This window comes from Primulina huaijiensis, chromosome 3, assembly GCF_012295235.1.
Source record: "Primulina huaijiensis isolate GDHJ02 chromosome 3, ASM1229523v2, whole genome shotgun sequence".
Classification (NCBI taxonomy): domain Eukaryota; kingdom Viridiplantae; phylum Streptophyta; class Magnoliopsida; order Lamiales; family Gesneriaceae; genus Primulina; species Primulina huaijiensis.
In genome coordinates, this window is record NC_133308.1 from 23,569,632 (window position 1) to 23,588,171 (window position 18,540).

The 18,540-nt window shown below is 32.9% G+C and overlaps 1 protein-coding gene and 1 pseudogene across 1 annotated transcript; one reads left to right on the forward strand and one right to left on the reverse strand.

Annotated features, from left to right (window-relative positions):
* The first annotated feature begins 3,853 nt into the window (after positions 1-3,853).
* Positions 3,854-9,563, forward strand: LOC140972593 (uncharacterized). Its single transcript, XM_073434992.1, has 11 exons — positions 3,854-3,996; positions 4,108-4,170; positions 4,982-5,069; positions 5,371-5,559; positions 5,667-5,778; positions 5,852-5,885; positions 6,117-6,154; positions 6,274-6,338; positions 6,470-6,622; positions 6,734-9,390; positions 9,511-9,563. The coding sequence occupies exons 3-11, from the start codon at positions 5,011-5,013 to the stop codon at positions 9,561-9,563; spliced, it is 3,360 nt and encodes a 1,119-aa protein (XP_073291093.1). The 5' UTR covers positions 3,854-3,996; positions 4,108-4,170; positions 4,982-5,010.
* A 160-nt stretch (positions 9,564-9,723) lies between these two features.
* On the reverse strand, positions 9,724-16,447 carry LOC140972594 (uncharacterized; annotated as a pseudogene).
* Positions 16,448-18,540: the final 2,093 nt, after the last annotated feature.

An 18,540-nucleotide genomic window follows, 5' to 3' on the forward strand; every position in this document is an offset into this window, starting at 1 on the left:
AGATATGTAGAAATTTAGAATTTAATGGTAAACAACCAATTTCTGTAACAATAATAATTTAATTAAATAATAAAAAATTTTCCTTGAAATTATTAGTATATATTTCTTTCTTGTATCTCCAATTTCACTCATATGTTTGTATACCAATAATAGGAAGCCATCAATAATTTGTTGCTTTAAGATTTCCCAACTTTTGGCTCTTTTACCCCAAAAACTTTCAAGGGAAGAAAAATAAACATAAAGAAAAAATATTAATATCCAAAAAAAATTACTCAAAAATATGAGTTAACTATTATATTCTCATTCAGTCATTCATTCAATAACACCAATAATATTGGCTGCTATAGATTGAGTAACAAACTTTTATAATTTCCGAGTTGAAAATATTTGTTGTTATTGAATCTCGAACATGAAATTACGTCTCAAATTAAGGACTTTGATGTCATATATATGAATTATAGGTCCTCCCTCCACACAAACTTGTATAATTTGCTAAAGTTACATTATTGGTGCGTCAGTTTCCAACCTCGAAGATGTGCTATATAATTGAACATTATTGTATGATTTATTTATGGAAAATAACAACTACATCTAATCCACCCAAAATATACATAATAAAGATAAAAATTGCCAATAATTTGAAATAAACATATATACGTTTTTATAAAAATTCAAAGTATTGATAAAAATTTGAAATTATTTTATTAGTTTTGAGGATTTGAGATTATGGGACATGATAATTATAAACATGTTATGCAATTATAAAAATAAATTTTATGGTAACTTTTATATTAAAAAAACTCATGTGACACTGTCTCACATGTCAATTTTGTGAGACAATCCGATCCGATTCATGAAAATATTTATATTACATTTTATGCTAAAAGCCTTACTTTTAAAAAAAATTATGGATCGGATTGAATTGTCTCACGGAAATAGATCCGTGAGACCATTACACAGGAAACATATTCAATTTTTATTAAATGAAAGAAACGGAGGAAACGATCAGAAATATGATGTTTAATTCATAAAAAATTTAAAAAAAAAAATTAGTGATGCTAAAGAGAAGAGCGTCAGATCCTACCATTTTTGTCATATCTAAGGTAGCGTGTCTAATTTTCATGGATTAAAAAGAGTACAATTGTTGATATTCAACAATGTTATGAGAGTGATTGAAACGTAGCATATAAATATTTATAAAAAAAATATTTAAGTTGTATCATTATTATTAATTATAATTTTTTATGTAACGATAAACACTCTATATTGCATGACTACATCTATCTGTTATTTCTTTAGTGAATTTTTTATTTTATTTTTTAACAAATGATATAATCACTTGATTGTGAAATTTCTTTTTAAAAAAACTCTATTTATTATATTTATTTTGCAATCATTTTAAGGGAGAAATCATTAAGCTAAACATGATTCAAACAAATTTTAAATATCTCACTAATCGTGTCGTAAAAAATCGAAATTTAAATTAAAACTTCGCCTTTATTTTATTCATTTCAAATTTTAATATATTTTTTTCTTGAGCAAGTAAGTTATCCAAATTTAAGATTTTAGAATGAAGAAGATGAGAAAGAGTGAAGAGTTTACAAGAAAAATTTGTTACATTATTTACGTAGGGTTTCTCAACGGCTACGCATGTTATAATAAAAAAATAGTCTTAGATTAGGGGTTGACATAATATGTTATCGGAAAAATATAAAAAAAATTATAAACCGATTATAATTTCGATTTCAATTTGTTATTTCTAAAAACGAGAACGAATACGAAATCATAAACATTTGGTTTTGATTATTTTCGAACAAAATTAAACTGATTTTTTTTAAAAAAAAATATCATCAAAATTTTAGAAGATATTTCGAACAGAACCGTGGTCGAGCGGATCAGTACACAAAGATTTAAGGTCATTTTTTCAAATTGGTTGGTAACAACTTTGACAAACGGCTCTTTGAATACCGATAAAAGCCTAATGTCTATATCGACGGCTAGAAGCCAACAAAATTTAGTCCATACAGCTTGCTTCTAAGTCTCAAAATACAATATTAATATTAATGATTTTAAAAAGAGGGTAATCTATATTTAGGATTGTTTGAGAGTAATATTTTCAATTTTTCTATATATTTAGCTTGGAGGTAGTTTATTTTTTCTTTCTATTTTAGTATATCTTGAAACAGTTTTGATACCCTACACATTTATCCTGTGCACTTACATCAGCATCGATAAAATGACACTCATCTATTGGATGTGTAATTTTTCTACATCCAATAGATGAGTATCACCTCATCGATGGTAACATAAATATTTACGTTGGATATATAAAATATCAAAACTGTATGTTAGAAAAAAAAATATTTTTATATGAAAACAGGAAATAATCGTTGGAACTTGAAAAGCCTAAAATGATATTATAAATTAATATTTTTATTTTCTAATCATGTTACTATGTATAATTAATGAGACTGAGCAATAAATATTTAATATTAGCATAAAATATAATTCGTGAGATTCGAAAATTATTATTTGAAATATATTGAAATTCAAGAGGACGAGTCCAAATATATCATAGGTTTTTTTGGGGCTAAATTGCGACCTTTTTATTCCATCTATGCGGACGTATCTGGACGTGAATAAAAATTTAAAATTAAAGCATTCATTAATTTAAAACAGCATGTAGTTAGCAGTTATTTTAAATTTAAATATTTCTACTTACAAAAATCACAAACTAGGATCAATTTTGTGATTCGAATCTTCAATCCGTATTATTTTTCATTTCAATTATAAATCGGGTTGACAAGTCTCACAGAAAATGACAAAAACTTGTGTGAGACGGTCTCACGGGTCGTATTTTGTGAGACGGATATCTTATTTGGATCATCAATGAAAAAGTATTACTTTTTATGCTAAGAGTATTATTTTTTATTTGTGAATATCGGCAGGGTTGACCTGTTTATAAATATTCGTGAGACCGTCTCACAAGAGACTTACTCTACAAAAATAGATTCATTATATCATTTCACAAGCAATCTACAAAAATATATATGAAGTTCATGGAACTATAAGTATTTAAAATGTCTAACGAAATCATTTTCCCAAGCACATTAAATTAAGAATTCAAAAGGAATATGGTCATAATAATAACCTAATAGATTTTAATTTATAATTCATCGCAATATATTAGAGCAAAAAAAAAAAGATATTTTTTAAAACTAATAAAATCATAAATCAAATATAATATAAATTACGTATATAAGTAACTTTTGTTTGCATCACACTTGCTTACCAATGATGTAGTGATCGAATCTAATTCTTAAATTCACCAACTTCCTCTGTCTTTTGTTATAAGCTTCTCACAGGTCATAAATAATAATAATAATAATAATAATAATAATAATAATAATAATAATAATAATAATAATTCCACTTTTAAAAAATATTCACTGACCAAATATTAATTATTATATGTAAAATAAATATAATTATGGTCGATAATTTATGACTCAGATGACATTATAATCTGAAATAATTCTCTCTTTTAACATAAAAAAATAAAAATAATGATCGATGATTTATAATTCATTTGATATAATCCGAGAAAAAATATCGGGTTTCCTATAAATTATAATAGATTAGGTTTCTTGTGTGACGGTCTCACGAATCTTTATCTGTGAGACAGATCAACCCTACCGATAATCACAATAAAAAGTAATACTCTTAGTCTAAAAAATAATATTTTTGATCCGTCTCATAAAATACGATCCATGAGACGGTCTTACACAAATGGTTGTTCTTGTAATAATCAGGTGGCAAGCTAAAAAAAAATCACCAAAATTGGAAAAAAAAAATGAAATAAAGCTTGAATCTTGTAGACTCGCGGAGTTGCGGTTGTGCGGTATCTCTCTCTACACTCAAAACTCAAAGCTGAAAGGCTCCTTCCTGCTTACTTTTCAGGCTTCTCTCTCCACACTCGCCTCGAGTTAGATAAAAGTAATGCTTAATTATTGATTCGAAAGTAATTATTAATCAATTCTTTTATGGATTTTTCAGCTCTTGTTTGAGATCTCGTTTTCACTGTTTGTTTAATATATTTTTTTGTAGTTTAAAGTTTAAACTACACTGAGCTCCGTTTCTCGCTCTGAACCTCGGTTTGATTCAGCTGCAGTGAGTATTACTCTCGATTTGCTTGTTTTTAGTTTGTTATTGTTTTTTTTGTTATTTTATGGAGTTTGATTTTAGTGCATTGTGGAGTTGTAATAGGATTTGAAATTTGTTGCTGATTATTATTATTATTATTATGTATTTTTGGTGATGGATTTGGATATCGCTGGTGCCATTGTAAAGTTGTATTTTTCGTTATTTATTGGAAACAAAATCTGATCTTGAGAGATAGCTGTGCAGTCTTTGATTCGAATGGTATATTTTAAATTTTGAATTTGAATTCTGGACGGTTCCGTTCGGTTTCTGTAGTGAATGGGTGTGGCGGGGAATGCTTTTTGCTGATTATTATTCTCTATAGAATGTGTGACGCATGGTGTTATCCTGTGGCCATTGGAGAGTTTATTTTGCTGCGATTAGGCAGTGGAATATATTTTGGAATGCGGATGGCCAGTAGCATTATTCCTTTTAGATCTTTTTGGTGCTTGTGCTAGTGTACAAAAATGGATCCCTTTGTGTAGGCATACCACATGTTTCTATGAGCTACGTTTGCATAAACATGTCATATCTTGTCAGTGATGAATTATATTCAAGTGGTGCAATGCTTGTCCGACGTTTCGAATTTGTGATTCGGCCACCAGGATTATGTTGTTTGATGAATAAGAGTTTAGGATTTTGAAAAATTAGAAACTCTGGTAAAGCCTCGGTGGTTTCTATTTCTTTTCCTTTTTCTGGTCATCAAAATTTAGTTGTGCGAGGAATTAATTTTTATCTGTAAATCTTGGTTAAAGCACTAATTTTAAATTTCTTCAGTCAGTCAGTTCGCTTGTGAAGATTGATGTTGTTATGGATGCTGACATGCCATTGGACTACATCGAGTTTCAGATTTCTCCAAGCCAAAATAGGTTATATTTCCACCGCTTATTCAATTGCATGCAATGGAAAGAATGTCTCGATGTTGCATGACTATATATGTGCAGTTGCTTTGTATTTTATATATTATTTATATTTTCGTAATTAGGTTATGAGTTTCTTTCCTTTCTCTGTATTTTTTTACTTTACCTTGTGATTGCAGGGCAACACCATTTTTTTTCCCTTGATTCACATTCACTTGCCAAAATGCCTGTCAGAATTCTTGTCATCTATTATGTCTTGTTCTTTGATCTGCCTTGTCAATATTACATTGTTTGCTGTTTCTTTATAAAGGTACGAGGCATGTGTGTGCTATGTGAACAAGAAAGAGAAGAAAATAGCATCTGGATTTTTGGAGCATCTGTTGCTACATTCAGCTGAAATCAATGCTTTGCATTCAAAAGGATCCGATGCTAAATACAAACTTAAATCTCCGGAAAATCCACGCGACTTAAAATGGTTTACAAGGTCCATGTTGGAAAGGTTTGGAAATCAATTTTTTGTTTTTGTAGTTTACTTTGTTTAGAGTTCAGCTATTATCATTGACAAGTCTGCTGCTATTGGTTTTGTCTATTTTTTTAATGAACTAGGTTTCTACATATAACTTGTTCACCTCATATTCTGGACATTACCAAAGCCATTAGAAGAGAGATGTCTCAGCTAGAGGAAGCCCGGAGATTCCACCTTTCTCTGTATGCAAAGGTGAAATTGGCTGATTTTGACCTTGAGTTAAGCTGTAAGTAACAGTAAGTTTTCATATTTATTCTTTTTTCAGGGTATGGAGTCTGAGGTCCAAAGTGGCGAAACAGGTTAGTTTGATAATTTTTTTGTAGAATGGGATTTCCGTTGCAGTTGTTAACAAGAATTCTCACTTGGAGGTGTTACCTATACAACATGCATGACTTATGCTGTCAAGAGAATCTAATTTGTGGTACTGCCTACAAGGAAAACATAATATTACTCCATTCGGGTGAAAGATAAAGCATTTACCGTTGTCGAAAAGATACCAAGTTCATTTTTTTTCCCTTTTGTCCTGGCAGATAGTAGCTCATCTCATGGCTCCTCGTCAACTCCAAAGGTAATATCATATTATTCTTTTCTTGATTTTTGGTATTGATGTTATGCATACTGTATCAATTATGATTTAGTACATACACATATTTGCATACGCTGATTGAGTTGACTGAATACTTACAGACTGAAGGATCAGATGCTTCCAAGTTGACTGAATACTTACAGACTGAAGGATCAGATGCTTCCAAGTATGTCTTCTAATTTGTCTACTGCTACTTGTAATTATGGAATGACATATTCTATTGTATGTACTGTTGGTTCTACTACTTGTAATTATGGAATGACATATTCTATAGTACGAACTGTTGGTTGATTACAGAAATGAATTGCTGCGAGCCATGGACTTGAGGCTTACTGCATTAAGAGGAGAACTGACTGCTGCTTTTGACAGAGCTATCGATTCTCAATTTTCCGTTGAGGAAATGACAGATTTAGAGAAGTTCTCTAACCATTTTGGTTCAATATACTTGAGGTATTCCTTGCTCTAGAATAGGTTGCATCAAAGTCAGCTCAATTGAAAAGAGTTATCCTCCCTTCTGTCTCTCATTATTTATGAATACCGATGCACATATATTCATTCCAGGGATTCCTTGAACAAGCACATAGAACTTGTACGAGATCAGTTGGTTGCTGTTTCATGCAGCAAACAGTTTTTGGAGAGCAATCAAATCTGTTCAAACCAAGGGAATAATGATTCTGTTGGATCATTATCTTCAGGGCCATCAGTAGAATATGGTGCTTCTCCAGCAAAAGTTGCACAGATGGAGAGACGAAGCTCATCGGACCATGAGGAATCTTCTTTCTCGAGTGAGGAAGAGCAAACATCAGTGGAAAGAAGTCGCTCTCTCATAAGATCTGCTTCACCTAGGAGGTCAGCATCTCCAATGCGAAGGGTACAGATTGGGAGGTCTGGATCTCGAAGATCTACCGCAATATCTATCAAAAATCTCAACTATATTCCTGCCAGAGAAAGGTTGGTATTACCTAATAATCCAGCTGGAAGTGATAGTGATAAAGAAGGACATGAACACGCACTAAAGAAATCTGAGAATAATGTCAGAATAAGTGTGCAAGATGCAATAAGTCTTTTTGAGCTGAAACAAAAGGATCAAATTAGGGATATTCAGAATGCAAGGTCATCGTTGAATGCATCTAGTGGTGGAAATAAATCTGTACTGAGAAGATGGAGTAGTGGAATCGGTCAACAATCTTCAAGGTGTCACGAGGAATCTGTTTTAGAAGATGTTCCCCAGGTCCAAAATAATCTAAAAAATATGGAAATTGCTAATAGTTCACCTGCAGCAGCTGAAGTTCAGTCTAGTGTTTCTTTTGAAGATATTCCTGTTGAGCATCGTGACTTAGACGTGAAACTGAACTCACCTGAAGGAACAGAATGTGGTCCAGCATTTGTGCAAGAGGAGACTCTTCCGATCGAATCAACTAAATTTGACCAGAAAAAATCTGCCTTGGCTGAATGGAATCGTAAAACTGAAACAGAACTAAATGATTCGATGATGAAGATGGTAGACACCAAGCCTACAAAGTCTAGGACTGCTGTGCCCAATAATAACAAAAGACGAAGCTTAACGGATGAACAGAGAGGTGGCTTTTATGACCCCTACAAGGAAAAGAGGGATGAGAAACTTCGAGGAGACACTGCTAGAAGGAAAGCAGAAAAAGACAAACAATTCAGGGCAATGCAACAGGTTCTTGGTTCAAAAAAATCAGAATTGGCCTCCGTAAACACGAGTGATTCTGGTAAAAAACAAAATGTGAAGAAACCCCAGAAGCCACAGAAAAATGTCTCTCAACCTGAATTACCAAAACCAGAGTCTCCAAAACGTGGCAGTACCAAGGAAAATTCATTGAAAGCATCTTCTCTGCTAAAGAAAAATGTCTCTCAACCTGAATTACCAAAACCAAAGTCTCCAAAACTTGGCAGTACCAAAGAAAAACCAGTGAAAGCATCTTCTCTGCCAAAGAAAAATGTCTCTCAACCTGAATTAACAAAACCAGAGTCTCCAAAACTTGGCAGTATTAAGGAAAATTCACTGAAAGCATCTTCTCTGCCTGCCACACGCAAATCATGGCCATCAATGCCATCTCCAAGAGCTTCAGGGGTGTCACCCACCAAGGTCTCTACCGGGAGAACTTCTGTTGGTGCCACACAAGCTCGTAAATCACATCCAGTATCATCGATTTCTCGGTCGAGCAAAAAAGTAGAGACACCTCAAACACAGCCAAGATCTGTAAAATCAAACAACAATATCAAGAAGAGTACGACAAGCACTACTGATAAGAAGCAGCATTCTGTAACAGAAATTATCAAAAGCACGAAAAGCAAAGTTCAAACTGCCCCTGGAAATCCTGTTTCCTCAGCAAAGCCTAACTTATACAACAAGGTTACCAAGAAGGGTAGCGTTGTTCTCCTGGAATCAAAGCCTTTTATTCGCAAAGGTTCTGGAACTAGCTCCAACGTTAATCTAGTCTCAAAGATTAAAGCATCCTCGCAATCTCAAAAACCATTGATTATCAATTCAGACCCAATCCTAATTGAGGAAAATAAGTCAATTTCCAATTCTTCTGATCCTTTAGTTCAGCATGAAGAGAATGAAATTGAAGAATCAGAAATCAATATATTGACGGAACCTGAGGTCTGTGCTACAAGCCCCCCAAAATGTGAAGACAGGGAGAGCCTTGCCCAAGTGTACTCCACCAATGACCCTGTCATTGACAGTGTCAGAGATCGAGAACTAGAAACTGATATTGAAGAAGGGTCAACCATCTCGCCTTCAGCTTGGGTCGAAATAGAGGAAAATGTAGATCATTCCGTTACATCCAATGGCCACGTTTATGAAATGGGATCTCCTTCTTATGTAGCCCCGGTTAACGCATCAAACTCACGGGGTCGTCATTCTCTGTCACAGATGCTTCTCGAGGAAAACAATGAACCTGATATCACTGGCTGGGGCAATGCTGAAAATCCTCCACCAATGTCCTTCCAAAAAGATGTGCCTAAAGGATTTAAGAGGCTTCTAAAGTTTGCTCGCAAGAGTAAGAATGATTTAAATACAACTGATTGGTCGAGTCCGACTTTATTTTCCGAAGGAGAGGAAGAGACTGAGGATTCAAAATTTATAAATAAACGAAGTGCTGAAAATCTGGTGAAGAAAGTAACCCTTCAATCAATTAACAATGGACATTCAAAAGCTACTCATGAAAGCTACCAAAAACGTCCGGGTACTTTTGCGCCTCACAATTTCCTCATATTCTATTTTTAATTATAGTTTCTTATGTTCTCTCATTTATGTCAGTGTGGATCTCATTTATTTGTATAAATGCAATGAATTTGTGTTTCAGATGAAGCAATTATTGGCGANCCCCCCCCCCCCCCCCCCCCCAAAAAAAAATAATAATAATAATAATAAAAATGAGGCATTTCACATTTTTGCTTTTCAGATGAATGGTACGTTCATTCTGATGGAAAAATGTCAAACTGACTGTTGCATGTAACTAGATACGAAGTTTTTTTTCCCAGTTGGGGGGTTTAAACTAAATGACAGAAAAGTTGAATTACCTATTTGACAATGTTTGTAGAAACAATTATCAACATTTGTATGTCTTGTGGTCTGTTACACAATTTCTTTAGTTCATCATTCTAAGGAATTTGTCCTAGAGTATTTATTTAAAAATTCCAGCACTGATAAACTGAACCAGCAATACCTTCTAATATAAGTCTCAGCCTCTAAAATTGTTTTTTGTCAAGCTTGTATATTACGATTCAAACAATGCCCTGCTTCCAAGCAGTTGCTATTATCATTTTCCCCACACAAGTGGCAAGCAATACTGCTGATATCGTCATCGTGCATATAACCCTTCAAAAAACACAAACAAATAAGAACTGTTGGGGAACGAAAATTGGATATTTGAGTTGTATTACTTGTATAATTTGAAATATCAGTTTCATAGTTGCTAACTATAGTTTTTGACACACTACCAAGTGCTTGATCGTATAACTGTTCTCACAGACAAGGTCGTGTTCGATTCTAATTTAATTGTTAATTGGAGCAATTGTTGGAGTTAAAAAACTAACCATACTGTCCCATATGATTGCCTATGTGGTACAACAATCTGTTTGGTTTGCTATATAGTTCAATTTTGATTAGCAGTGTAGTTCACAGTTATAAATTTTGATCTAGTAGCAAGCGTTTGATCCTACAAGATGAGAGATAAAGTTGCTCATAACTTTTTCCACCTTCATCAATGACAGAGTTATCATCATTTAAAGGGAAGGGGATGCATTATGGTGATGCCTTTTCTACTTGATCAACTAAGCTAAGTAGAAAAGCAAGATGTTATGATTCAATGGCAAGTCCTTGTTTAAAGTAATTGGAATGGAGTGCAAAAATGGAACATAAAGTAAATGGTTCTCCATCTTCAATTGGAGTTTTATGCGAGGTGCATAAAAATGACATGATTTTGATGCAATTCTTGAATCTCAGCATTTAAAAGTGTCTGCCAGATATCGGGTGATCTGGTGGATAACATGGTAAGCTAATGAAATTTAGCTTAAAATGATAAGAGTCCTAAAGCAAATACCTGCAAAGAGTTTGGCACTTTTAAGCGTCTGAGTTTCTCTTTCTCGTATTTAGTGACAGCTGTTCAGAACTACTCCTAAACAAGTTGACTTAACACATCGATAATGACAAGATCAAAGAGATCCACTTGAGCACAACTTCTACATTGGCAAATAAATGAGTATCGATCTTCCAAAACTTGATGCCGTTCAAAGCTGGCCACCTACAAAAATTATTGCTTGTGATGAAATTTTCATAGCTTGGCTATAAATGAAGTATGGCTGTGTGCTGCAAATAAACCATTGGTTCCCATTATAACAGGTACATTTTTCATATGGATCAACATAACCTCCAGAAATATGCCGGAACGCGATCCATTTTTACCAATAGGCAATACCACAGCAGTCATGGCGACCATTATGAAATCAAGTCGTATCATGTTAAAAAATCTTAATTTTTAAGCATATAGGTTTGTTACTAAAGACCTGAGGGCCATAAGAGAGCTCCAGTTGGGATCCTGCAGTGAAATACTTGGTTGTTTGTATGAAGAGAGTACGCGAAGGAAATAAGCGTGAACATTTGACTGTAAAGAATGATTAAATAAACTCCCAACCAGAATAGACAGCTCGAGCCACTCTAACCTAGACAATGACATTGGACAGCTTCAAGATGGTCACAAAATTCAGCATCATATCTCATCTAAATAAGAAGGAAAATTTGAGGAAACAGTGCTGTTTAACTACAAGATAGCTTTTGATTTCACAGGAATTTAGTAACAGAAACCAACATTTGGCCCACTTCCTACATAATGGTGTTAGTAGGTTTCAAGTTTTTCCAGTATCATACGAGCAACCGGGTTTGTCCCAATCTACTACTAGTACTCAATGGATTCACATGGGAGGATGCCTCTTCGACGAAATCAGTCAAATAGAATGTGAGAAAGTATATCGAACTCAGCTATAGTTGGAAAATACGAGTTTTTCATGAATATTGCATAAAGGGACGGATAGAAAGAGAATTAGTGATACAGATAAAGTTTGGGCTCTCTGCATCAAATAACGTGGTGCTGAAACAGATAAAACAAAAGGAAAGAAATATTTGGATATGAACCCTCCTTGCCACAAACAAGAATAAAACCTCATATTTTAGCTAAGCCGAAGATACTGTGAAGCTTCATGCATGGAAATATTTATGAGTGACGTTTTTTATGAATCACACTACCTCCCCCATGCTGATGAGGCTTTGTGAGCAGCTAGCTATTAGGAGAGGCATCGTATGATTGCTATCTTGTCTATTATTTTTATTGCCCATATGATTTATAAGAGTAATTTATATCGTCCTAAATTAGTTCTTTGAGTAGCAACAAAAGTCTAGCTTATTCATGCATAAAATGAAAAGCTTGGCCGACATTTATTTACTGTAAAAATAGCTAGAAAAGAATTAGACATGGCACTGTGGTGAGTACCTGCTCCACAGACATTGTTCCTTGATGATCTAGAGGCTGATTGACATCTGAATATTTCATCCGGATTCCGGACAATTGCCATGGAATTGATCCTAATTTCAGATTGAAGCATGATAATCTGTATTGAGGAAAATGCAAATGTAGGGAAAAACTAAAAAGTAAAACAAATGAATAAATTGCTATATAAATTTTTGGTAAAAGATGGGCACGTGTAGAGATATAAAGCTACAAAAAAGTACAGCATGCCGCAGCTCTAATAACTTTTCAAGCAATGTGATTTACCTCTGAAATTATGACCGCGTTAAAGGAAAGTTTCAAGGCATAAAATTTCTGAAGACAGCATAACAGGATCACAGCATATACATGCAACTCCAACTTGCTTTCATTTGGTAATTTCTCATAATTCTGACAAGATCCTGCCATTTAGCAAGGCTATCAGCTTGAAGCAAAATGGATAGCAGGACACAAACAAAAGAAAAAAAAAAGCATACACAAACAGAATTGCATGAATGTTTGGATGAGCACCATCATAACTCTGCTGCTGTATATGTTTCACGAGGACACGACCAGCCAAAACTACAACAGATGGCAAAACTGCAGGTCGGTACACACTTTGACACTCGTACTTGTGTTCAGCAGCATAGTCAAGTTCGGAACTGGTAATTGAACGTGCGTGCAGTCAAGTTTCAAACATAGTCTTCAAGATCATCTATTAAGTTTCTTAGAAATTCATATTTTTTCTTATGTTCAGAAGAACCACATCCTCCCGCTAGTATTTGACATTTTGTAGAGCAGTAAAATGGTATTGAACATGAGATGCAGGACATGGCGTCTGCTGGTAGTTCATTGAAACAGTAGTGACAATGGGTCTCACGACAATGCTTCAATATAATCTGCACATCACTTCCTCAGGTGAGAAAGGATTAGTGCTGCACATTTATGTTAAAAGCGTCTCCTTTGTTTATCATAGTTGTCCGTTCTTTTTACAAAATAAATTCTTAAGTTTGGCATAAGGCAATGGATGGAAATAAAACCAAGATGTTAACTTAGCGCACAAGATTGTAAAATGTATACTTCATGAGGTAACCTATTGAAGTAATACATCCATAGTATGATTGTTTATAACTACTTAAAGCACTTTACATCGGGGTAAAAAGATTTTAACAGTTACAGCGGCATAAGGATCTTCCTTGTGCATTAAAGAGGCCCGAGCAACATCAGTACAATAAGTCATTCCCCTTCCCTTAGTTGGAGCAAAGACAAATTGGAGTTCCACTTGCAGTGGCTCATCTGTCACATAAGACCTAGAGTATAAGAAATTAAAGAAACAAAAATTACATGTCACACAAAGCAAAGTAGAGCAATAAACATGACAAGTGCAACAACAGCAAACATTCCAAGAGATGCGTTCAGTAAATATTATGCTATGAACTAAATAGCAGCACCAAAAATTACATGTTACACAAAGCAAAGTAAAGCAATAAACATGTACAAGTGCAACAACAGCAAACATTCCAAGAGATGTGTTCAGTAAATATTATGCTATGAACTAAATAGTTTGAACCACACAGCTAGTTCATAATTGGTAAAACACAGCAGCACTAATGGAACAGAAGGAAGATAAAATGTCCTGGCTCCGAGAGTCAACTAACCATAGGAGAGTGTTCAAACAAACAAATCCATGGTTCGTACAAGACACGAGATATCTACTAGCAAAACATGCTAAATCTAAATGAGTAGAGTCCAATAAGCCAATTTATAGTAACAAGGAATCAGTTTTGTTTGTTGAATCTACGAATCAATGAACAACCCAAAATCATTTCTTATGAATAAAATTTGATCTCCAGCACTGAAAAGAATCTCTCTTTTTTGAATATAATACAAATTTAAAATTTAAAATTTAACACAATCATATTTCTCATAGAATTGTGAAGAAATTAAAATTTGTCATATATTGATAACCTTGGGATAAACCTACTATTAAAACCATAAATTCCCCATTTCACGGGGTCAGCTAACCAGGACGATTTACAATATTATATTGAGCTTTATTAAAGGAAATCTTTAGCAAGAAGCACAGATTTAAGTGTCACATAGTAGGAAAATATGTCAGAAAGATGTAAATACCAACAATGCATAGCAGTAAAATGACTTCAACAATAAATATCAAACACAACAGTCTCGATGATAAAAATGATTGCTACAAACAATTGATATCTGATTGCAAAGCACAAATAACAAACTGATAGAATGTGTGAGATACTTATCTGAAACACATTTCTTAGGTAAAAGAGATAAAGATAAGATGGCGCTAGAAAACCTCGAGTATTATCATATGGTTCCTCCGGTAGACTGCTTCTTTTCCCAGAACGATCCAAGATAATTTTAGCTCGCCCTGTATCTGTCATTTTCCACTCAAGGATGTCTCCGTCTTCAATGAAATCTTCAAGTCATTGATTGCATCTTCATGGTTCCGTAGCGAAGCATTTGCAGTAGCTCTCCTAAACCATGCCTAAATTAGAATATGCGCTGATAATCTTGTAAGGATTTAATGAGATAAAAGAAATGTAAAAGAAAAACATGATTTGTCCTCCAACTGAGAGAGTCAAGTGCGTTTTGAACAGCAATTTTTCTAAAAAGATAATAAACGCCGAAAATACAACAAACTTGATAATTAAAAAAAGCTACACCAGGTGATTGGAAGCCCATGTTTTCATGAAGAACCACTAATCTGATTTCTTATGGGAAAAATAGTACCACTTTCATTCCTATCAAATAGATCTGAATACATTTATTCACAGTGAGACAGAAGAAAAATAAATAAGGGAACAAACATTTCACCTTTGCATAAGCAGGGGATATTTTAAGCGCCCTGCTGCAATCTCGCAAACTTTCCAAAGAAAATCCCAATTTCTGAAGATAAATCAAAAGGATAATTCAGACTAACAAATAAGTTAGTTGAAGCATGTGTCTCAAAACTGATCACATTATGAAACTAAAACTTACATGCAACGAAGAAGCACGATTCACGTAAGGTGTCGCCACAAGATTTTTCTCCCCATCATCCACATCTGTCAGTGCCATGTGCAGTGTCCGTTATCCATTCAAAAAAATATTATGGCGCTCCGAGTTAATAATTTGAAGCTGAAGACTGTCTATTTTCAGCATAGAGAATACAGCATTGCTTGCAAGATTTGACAGAGGCAGGTTAAAATAGCTATCTATGACCCGCTTAGCAAATATGACACACTCCGAAAAAGAGATTTAGAACTCCTTTCACTCTTACCCTAACAATCAGTGCATGAATGCAAACATGCATTGTCAAAGATAGGGCTTCCAGAGGTCTACTTATTCCTCATCAAATTTAAAAGATATTCATAATTGATCAAAAGGTAGTAAACAATAACTTTTCAACACTAGCCATCATATGCAATTGTCCCTTCAACAGGAAAAAATTGCAACTTTAAATTGAAGAAATAATTACAAACTTGTATTTCAAATGATAATCCATAACTATTACTATTCCAGACTTGAAGCACTTAAAAATTCAAGACAATATTTGGAAGCACTTAAAAAAAATGCAATCTTTCTTCAAAATAAAACAAAACATATATCAAATCCTCCTTTATGATACCCAAAACTGTAAATTACTGCTTCAGCTCCTCCTGTATACATTAAAGATCATAGCTTGTTTCTCTTCCTCTCTAGAAACTTAGTAAAAAAAACACCACAATGGGTTGTTTAATTATGCTACCTGAGAGTAGAAACGCAAAGCATTGGAGAAATCCCCATTCGAAAAGCATGCGTCGCCATTTGCCTTGGCTTCCAAAGCAGCTTCCTTATTCTTGCCGCACAGCGCCATTTCCCAGTCCGTCAAATCTCCGACCAGTAAAAGATATCCAAACAAAATATAACCGCCATTCCGCATCGTTCCCCACTAAAATAAAGCACGTCGAGCCCAACCAAATCTATCCCAGAGACAAAGACGCTATATTTTCAGCAGTACCTCGTGAAATAGGGGCAAAGTTTGGTAGAAACCAAGAAAGGAAGAGCATGTTGAATGGAGGGAATTCGGTGCACTTTCTGAGATTTTGTACTTCAGCTTTTCTGGGATTGCGAATTTCATCTCCTCCATACACAGAAGATACATGCCACTGGCTCAAAATCATGGGATTGAATAACATAAACTGGTATGTATGTACTTTGTTCATCCAAGAATCCACAGAAATGCAGTGTATAATTCTATGTTGTGAATTTTGTCGCTTATTTAGTTATTCATTAAAAATGATTTTTTCTCTACTTAAATATTAAAGAAACAAGAGAGGTCTTTTATAAACAGAAGTGACGTGCGTACTTTGTTCGGCGACCATCCTATCTGAAGAAAGGTGAATCAAACCCTAAAGACAAGAACCCTAAGTTTTTGTGCAACGTTTGCTTTTGAAAAAAAATTGAGAATTGATTTTGAGAGACTTCATTACATGATTGTTATTATTTTTTGAGAAAATAAATTTTACAATACATATTGCATTCCATAAATTTTGTTTGATACATAATACTGAATTACAACTAAAAAAAAAACACAAACACACTCGTAAATTTTGTTTAATATATAAGATTGTCTCACGTTATATCTATTCAAAAATATATATAACGTAACAGAGTAGGTTTTACAAATCTTTATCCTTGAAACTTATCAATCATTCTTATATTTACAATAAAAAATAATATTTTTGACAACAAAAGTAATATTTTTTTATGAGTAGTCCAAAGAAGAAATTCGTCTAAAAAAATTAACACGTGATACCGTCTCACTTTAATTTTTGTATAAAGTAATATTCCATATGTTTCAAATGTGTAGGCTTGATTATTTTTCACATAGATTAAATAATCATTGAACAAACAAAAGTTACAAACTAACTTCATATTTTATCTTTATTTAATTCATTCATAACACGTTTTCTAAAGCTTAATTAATATGAGTATATTTTAAATAGAAATGAACTATATATTTGAGATATTGAAAAAGAAAAAAAACTTATAAATTTGAGAACGAGAAAATAATAATCCGGTGACTTAGATATAGATCACTCGATAAACACTTCATATCATGCTATGTTTTTCTACCACCCTGATTTGAATTTGGTATTTGGGACGTCCACAATCGTAATATCATATCCAACTCATTGCATTATATTGTGCATCATATTCTGCGCTATACTGATGCTACATAAAAATCATATTCAACTCATATGCACTACATTATGCAATATAATAAAGTATTATTATTTATTTCAATATTTTTTTTAAATAATTATTTATAGTTTGACAACAAGGTAATAATTAAATCTTATAATTTATGTTTAAAATTCGAATTAATTATTTTAAAAAATATTTTTAATAAAAAAATTAAAAACATATAATAGAAGGAAAAAAATCATCAACATTTGATATTAAATTAACAATACAACATAAACGTAAAATTATTAATTACTGATCCAAATAGTTTGAGTATACCAAAACTAACAACTAAATTTGCAAAAAAACTTCAAGCTGAACATCGTGATAATGTCAATTTTGGTTATTCTTTTAGAGATATTAAAAGACCAAGATCCGATTTATCTTATTATTAAAAATTTAATTATTTTCATAATTTTATTTTTATATTTCATAATTTTGTTTTTTGTTAGTTGTTTCGAAATATTTGTTTTTTGTCATATGTAATTTGTATTTTTTTTTAACACGCTAATAATTTGATTTGATTTTTTGTTACATTTATGGTAAAATTGCTCAAAAATCCTCACAAAACAAACAAAAATTTGCTTCAAAAAATATATTTAAACTCTCTGAGCTCTCTTTTTTTTTCTCTTCTTAGATAAAAATCAGTACAAAAACTAAAAAAATATGATATTAATATGTGATGTTGAAATACCAATTATTTCAGATATGATATTAATATATGATTTTTTAGCAATCAAATATGCATTACAAATACTGATATTAATTACACATTTGTTTTTCTGAAGAAAACTGATACAAAATATTGAAAATATTTTACTAGTGTATGATATATAAATACTAATTATTTTTGATCTGATACAAAACATAAGATTTTGAGTTTAAAAATAAAACAACTTTGTACTCATATATTACCATATCTGAAACAGTTGGTATTCAAATATCATATATTAATATCATACTTGTAATGTTCTATATCGATTTTCATTCGAAAATACAAAGATGTCAGGGTAAAAGTATTATGAATATTGACATCCGAAATGAGTGCAGCAAAGAATCGAGCCATTTAGGTACAAATACATGTATGTATATGTATGTATGTATGTATGTATA